At 36.7% G+C, this 6,773-nt stretch overlaps 2 protein-coding genes across 2 annotated transcripts; one reads left to right on the top strand and one right to left on the bottom strand.

The window, feature by feature from the left end:
* Nucleotides 1–180: 180 nt before the first annotated feature.
* LOC111785677 (rRNA biogenesis protein RRP5-like) lies at nt 181–4,317 on the top strand. Its single transcript, XM_023666059.1, has 12 exons — nt 181–185; nt 271–394; nt 708–853; nt 934–1,117; nt 1,558–1,656; nt 2,031–2,374; nt 2,450–2,626; nt 2,743–2,839; nt 2,937–3,092; nt 3,227–3,457; nt 3,551–3,634; nt 3,833–4,317. Exons 1-12 carry the CDS (start codon nt 181–183, stop codon nt 3,938–3,940), a joined length of 1,755 nt encoding a protein of 584 aa, XP_023521827.1. The 3' UTR covers nt 3,941–4,317.
* Nucleotides 4,318–4,347: 30 nt separating this feature from the next.
* Nucleotides 4,348–6,359, bottom strand: LOC111785678. The gene is made up of 3 exons (XM_023666060.1): nt 5,843–6,359; nt 4,953–5,025; nt 4,348–4,686 (listed from the first exon to the last, which is right to left on the bottom strand). The coding sequence occupies exons 1-3, from the start codon at nt 6,311–6,313 to the stop codon at nt 4,442–4,444; spliced, it is 789 nt and encodes a 262-aa protein (XP_023521828.1). The 5' UTR covers nt 6,314–6,359; the 3' UTR covers nt 4,348–4,441.
* Between the last annotated feature and the right edge of the window lie 414 nt (nt 6,360–6,773).

Raw genomic sequence — 6,773 nt, 5'->3', positions numbered from 1 at the left:
TTTATGGCACTTCGTTCCGGTATCCTTTTGTTTAACTCTTTTTAAGCATTTCTAGTGTCAACTATATCTTTTTGTTTTAACTTTTTTTCACCTTTGGCTTTGTTCTGTTGTGTCATTGTATTTAGTATTGTTCCTCACTGAGCACGTGGCATATTTTTGGATATTTTCTTGTATGAAATAATGAGGTAGTTTGAAATCAAAACTGGAAGCATGCCAAATGATTTCTAGAATTTACCTAGTTGCTTTAAAACTATATAAGATGTAGTTGTTTTTTTTTTCTCTCTGTCAAACTGTTATTATTATATTACTCAGCAATAGACGTTCTTTTTCCAGACAAACTGCTTCCAGACGAGTGGAGAAGATACAAGATCTTTGTCCTCATATGGAGGTTCAGGTATTAATTTTCTTAAATATGCTAAACCAATCAAGCTAGTGGCTAACTGCTACATCCACTATGAAAATTTATTTGAAAAATATGTTTGTCACTTCTTAAACATTACTATTAGTTGGAGTGCTGGACTGGAAGTTTGGCCATCTTGCCTACAAGTTTGTATTTGTCGGTTATTTTATAGAAAATGATTTCTCAAAAAATATGCAGTCTCCTGAATAATGTTTCCTTTTATTTCTACACATCACAAGGAAGGCAAGTTGTAAGTTACAGTGATTTTATCTTCCCTAAGCTCCACTGCTCTGCATTTATTTGATAGGGTTATGTGAAAAATGTATCTCCGAAAGGATGCTTCATTTTGCTCTCTCGAGGCTTGGAGGCAAAAATTCTCTTATCTAATCTATCCGATGGATATGTTAAGGATCCTGAAAAGGAGTTTCCCGTCGGGAAAATTGTTCGTGGAAGGTAAAACAAGTTTAAGCTATTGTTACTCGTTCTTCATGTGGTTCTAGTCTTTGAGAGAAAAATAACAAACCATAATGCAGAATATTATCCTTGGAGCCTTTATCCAAGCGAGTGGAAGTTACCCTGAAGTCTGTGACTGCAAATGGTGCATTGAAAGCAAACAGTCATGATTTAAAAAGTTTTTCTGCTGGAGATATTGTATCTGGAAGGATTAAGCGGGTGGAGTCATTTGGTCTGTTTATCATCATCGATAATACGGATGTGGTGAGGATCTACTTTACCTGCTTACTCATTTAAGGTTACTAAACATTGAATAGATGCTGAGGTGTACTTTGTAGTTTAAAATATGTATATTTCTCCTTTGAGCTTTTTTTTTTCCAAGACGAAAGATATTTCTATTTGCACAAATAGTTTGGTCACTATGTATCAATTTCAATGATCTCAACAGCTGAAAAGTCAATCTTGGCAGTTATTTATAGGTTAGGTACTGATAAATGTTTATTGAGGTTCGGCTTCTTGTGCTATTAGAATGTAAAAGTGTCAGTGTTAGTTATCAAATGAGGATCTTTGTGGTGAGGCGGTGTACTCCACCTGTGTTGGATTGTATCTTGAAGTTTGAACAAATTTGCACGTTTAATAATGAAAGGGTATATTATTCTCAAGATAAATGCGTATACTATGACCTAACTATTTTCCTTTTATAGGTTGGGTTGTGTCATGTGTCAGAAGTTTCGGACGACCCTATTGAAAACCTTGAATTTAGCTACCATGCTGGGGACACGGTGAGAGCAAAAGTATTAAAGGTATGTATTGACTACAATGGAACTACGACATTTATCTTCTTTTCTGAGTATACGTATATGTTTCGTATCTTAGTATTAACACTATCTTGTTAAGACGAGTTGTGTAATGGATTTTTGTTCATTGTATTTGTGTCCGTCTAAGTATGAGACCGTTTATACTTGGAAGCAACACACTTTTTCTATTATTTTTAACCTTTGATTTAATGTGTTGTGGGGTTTTCATAGTTTATTCTCTTCGAGGTCACATAATTGAGGTCTTTTGTTTTTTTGGTAAATGTTTTTCGTACTTCTGAAAACTGAATCTTTCATTCTTCATTGCTATATACATTAATTATTGTGTATTATAATTTGTAATATTTGTTATTTTTCTCAAGGTGGATGAAAAAAGACAACGAATTGCTCTGGGAATGAAGAGGTCATACATTGGAGAAGGCAATGAGCTTTGTACGAACCTGGAAGAAACTCATGAAGATGCTACTGATGATGACAATTTAACCAAGTTCGAGAATATGGATGATGAATTTGACAATATTGAACCTGAACGACCACTTAGGCTAGCAGAATCAAGGGCTTTTGTCCCTCCACTTGAGGTCACTCTTGATGATATAGACGCAACTGACATGGATAACTTACAGTCCGAAAATAAAGAGCTGATCAGTGGTACAGTCTCTAAGGAGAAAAATGATAGACGAGAGAAGAAAAAGGCCAAAGAAGAAAGGTTAGACATTTTTCATAGTTATTAGTTTTTTTGTTCTTCATTTGGGCTTGTTTCTTATATTTTGACGTTTTATAGGGAAAAGGAGGTGAGGGATGCAGAGGAAAGATTATTGCAGAACAATATGCCAACTACTCCTGATGAATTTGAAAAATTGGTTAGAAGCTCTCCTAATAGCAGTTTTGTTTGGATAAAGTATATGGCATTCATGCTCTCTTTGGCTGATGTAGAGAAAGCCCGCTCAATAGCTGAGAGGTACTACTGAACTCACTATATTCTTTTGTGTTTCTTTTTGTGGAGGATTATGGTTCTTGTGGTTGTTATTGTCATCCATTTGATATTATTAATGATTGTTGTTCTGTATTTTGAAGGGCTTTGAGGACAATCAATATTCGGGAAGAGAACGAGAAGCTCAATGTGTGGTTGGCTTACTTTAATCTTGAAAGTGAATATGGAAATCCTCCAGAGGTAATAGAAACTTTTTTATTTGACTGATATCCAAGTTTTCGTGTCGTTGTTGCCCCTGGAACTAAAGCTTCGGTATCTTATTTTATGTTTTCTACAGGATGCTGTTGCTAAAATTTTTCAACGAGCGTTGCAGTGTAATGATCCTAAGAAGGTTCATTTAGCTTTGCTGGGAATGTATGAGAGGACCGAGCAACATAAGTTGGCTGATGAGCTCCTCGACAAAATGATCAAGAGGTTCAAGCATTCCTGCAAGGTACTTGACTATTTTTTTACCATGAGTATCTTATGGGCAGCATTCAATGTCTGACAGGTTTAGCTGATATTGTACAAATTTCTGATCCACGAGAAGAATATAGAGGTCTTAGTGTTTTTTTCCGTGACTTTCAGGTTTGGTTGAAGCGGATGCAAAGTTTATTAAAGAATGGACAAGATGATGTTCAATCAGTCGTAAACCGTGCCCTACTAAGCCTTCCACGGCGTAAGCACATTAAGTTTATCTCACAAACAGCTATCCTTGAATTCAAGTGTGGTGTGGCAGATCGAGGTCGGTCGATGTTTGAAGGAATTCTTCGAGAGTATCCAAAGAGAACAGACTTGTGGAGCGTCTATCTTGATCAAGTAAATATCATATTTACTGAATAGAGTATATGATGCTTTTATACTCAAAACGAAAGGCCATTTTCTTACATCATTATGTACCAATTTTCCCAGGAAATTCGACTCGGTGATGCAGACATGATTCGTGCTCTGTTCGAGAGGGCAATTAGTTTATCTCTTGCTCCCAAGAAGATGAAGGTTAGTATATGCCTTCTTCCCCCTTTCTGGGAGTGTGTTCCATCTTGATTCCATAAAATTAACGGTAGTTATTTGTTAATGTTTAGGACTAAAATAAATCATCATTTGAAAGATAAAAACTAAGATGGATATTTTAAAAATGTTGGATTTAAACCATATTTCGTTCTGCCCGACCTTAACAATCTTCTGGGTTTGCAGTTCTTATTTAAAAAGTATTTGGAATACGAAAAGTCTGTTGGTGATGAAGAACGAATCGAATCGGTGAAGCAAAAGGCATTGGAATACGTCGAGAGTACACTGGCCTAATGAGTAACAGCTATCTGGAGTTGATACTGATCAAGTAAATCAGTTCTCTTCAAGCATGATGAATTCCACCAGCTGCACGGAAGGTAAATTGCAAAAGCATAGCATCCAAGAACTGTACGGGCTAACTAGCGTCGTTTTTTAACTACGAACTCGACCACCCCCACATTTTTGTTAGCTGTGAAGTGAAGGGGTTTGTATAAGTTAAATTTCCAGAGAGTTGTTAGTGTTAGTAATCAGAGCAAGTAAGACTGTATTCTCCCCATTCCAATTTTGTATCATATTCAGTTTCTTTTTGTATCAGATTGTCTCATATATTCTAAATTGGTATGATTTATAAGCCTGAAAGCCCTATAGCAATTTGTTTATTCAACTTTTTATGGAATTAGTGTTATTTTCATATCTTTTTCCTTACATTTTCTATAATACATTACAAAAATGACCAGTCACGACAAATTCTCTTGAACATATATACATTTGTTGGCTTTGTATATAGTATGAACACTACTCAACCCAATTAATATCCAAATACTTCAGTCCTGCAAGCCATTTTTCTGTATCCTGAGAAATATATGGCTTAGATGGAGTTTTACTTTCAGCATCAACATCATTTACACCTAAATAATCATGCTTTCTATCCTTGGCAAAGCTTGGTTGTCTATTAGGATGTCTCACTTTTAGTGACAAAAGCCGAGAAACTTCGTGCAGGCCGCCCCATTTCTCGAGTGCCCGTGCAATGTCGTACCTCCCTGCAACAAGGCTTTGTCGATCAATATATTTTTACATATTAAAGTTATGGCTAACACGGCCCTCTGAGAGCATCTCATACTATCCTAAATATGCATTTACAAGTTCATGCTGTGCTATGAGCATACAATTATATGAACAATGGTTTATCAAACGAGTCCTTCCTGAGAAATTAAAGAAAGCAACTAAACAAAACAAAGCCCTTCCTGAGAAATTAAAGAAAGAATGAAAGCAGAAGACTAAAGAACATGTTTAGTTGGCATTGTACCTGCACGTTCAAAGGACTTCCTACTGGGCATGTACGAAGGGTCCATTCCCCAGCTCTTCTGGAACCGATTTATCTGTTTATTTGGCAAAAGAGTCAATGAAGTATACTTTTTCTAATACACCAAGAAATCAAGCAAACAATTCGATTTCTAAGGCACAGGAGAGAGTTTGGCATAACCGTTGAAAATATTATTGAGGATCGTTGGAAGAGGAGTCCCACATCAGCTAATTAAGGGGTAGATCATGGATTTACAAGTAATGAATATATCTCCATGAGGCATTTTTAGGAAACAAAAAACAAAGTCATGTGAGCTTATGATATCAGAGACATGTCCTTAACTTAGTCATGCCAATAGAATCCTCAAATGCCGAACAAAGAAGTTGGGACCCTCGAAAGTGTAGTCAAAAGTGACTCAAGTGTCGAACAAGTAGTGTACTTTGTTCAAGGGCTCAGAGAAGGAGTCGAGTCGAGCCTCGATTAAGGGGAGACGGTTCGAGGACACCATAGGCTTCAGGGGAGGCTCTATGGTGTACTTTGTTCGAGGAGGGGATTGTTGGAAGAGGAGTCCCACATCGACTAATTAAGGGGTTGATCATGGGTTTATAAGTAAGGAACACATCTCCATTAGTACGAGGCCTTTTGGCAAGCCAAAAGACAAAGCCACGAGAGCTTATGCTTAAAATGGACAACATCATACCATTATGGAGAATCGTGGTTCCTAACAAATACCTTTTAGTGGATTAAAAGAACTACAAAATTTTCACAGGTTTGATTCCAAGGACAAAAGGATTCTCCATTTTTAATGTCAACATAAAACTTTTAACCAACATAAACAATGAAGAATTTAAAGAGGGGGTTTCCAACAATTTACAAGTAAAGCTAAAGCATACCTCTTCCTGCAAATTGTCAAGTTTGTCCCAGTAACCCTTTGGCTTGCGGTGCTTATATGCCAAGGAAAGATTCATAAGTGATGCAATCCTTCTGAATCCACCCATGCGTGTGATTGCCTTCTCAATATCTACCCTTCCATGCATGCGAAGTTGCTTTCTCATTGGCATAAATCCTTCCTGCCCATGTTCTGAAATAAACTTCAGCACCTCTGCTTTGAGAACTTCAATGTCTCTTTGTAAGCCAGGAATTTTGGGCCTTGGTCTGCGTGAGCTTCTCCCATTGATATCTGAAACTCTCTCACCCGTTGTCGTATGGCCATTGACTTGATTGTTTTGATTTGAAGAACTTTTCTCCTCTGAATCACCTTTCTCAAATGATTCAAAAGAATTTTTTAATCCCCTTTTCTCGATGGAGTCCCGGATTGCACATAAGTTTGAAGGAAGATCTTCATATACCACCTGAATACACATGATTCATTGTAAAAGAACTGAAACTTATATAATATTTTCGGCAATTCTATCGTTCTTTTCTAAATATACTACATTTAATATGAGAGTATTGTTAGAATCGCACAACAACACACACTTGATCTAGATGAACACAAAAAACAGGATAGAGAAAATGCAAGGAGGGATATTGGCCAATAATTTGAGACCCAATTGGGAGATGTTTCAGCTTATATTCATACTAATGTTCCATTACCGATAGACAAATGTTCTTATCTGCGGATCTATACAATGTTGGAATCAGACCTGTTATTAATGTGGGTATTTCTGTCTCCAGAATAGGATCGGTAGCTCAAATTAGCTCAAATTAAAGCCATGAAACAAATAGCCGACAAATCAAAATTGGAATTGACTCAAACCGGTTTTCCAACGAGCCTTACAAGGAGCTCTAGGAACTCTAATAATGAGTTACATTTACGTACCA

The sequence above is a fragment of the Cucurbita pepo genome, unplaced genomic scaffold (genome assembly GCF_002806865.2).
Source record: "Cucurbita pepo subsp. pepo cultivar mu-cu-16 unplaced genomic scaffold, ASM280686v2 Cp4.1_scaffold000639, whole genome shotgun sequence".
In the NCBI taxonomy this organism is placed as follows: Eukaryota; Viridiplantae; Streptophyta; class Magnoliopsida; order Cucurbitales; family Cucurbitaceae; genus Cucurbita; species Cucurbita pepo.
The sequence above is the reverse complement of the archived record's forward strand: the minus strand, read 5'-3'. Positions and strand labels throughout refer to the sequence as shown.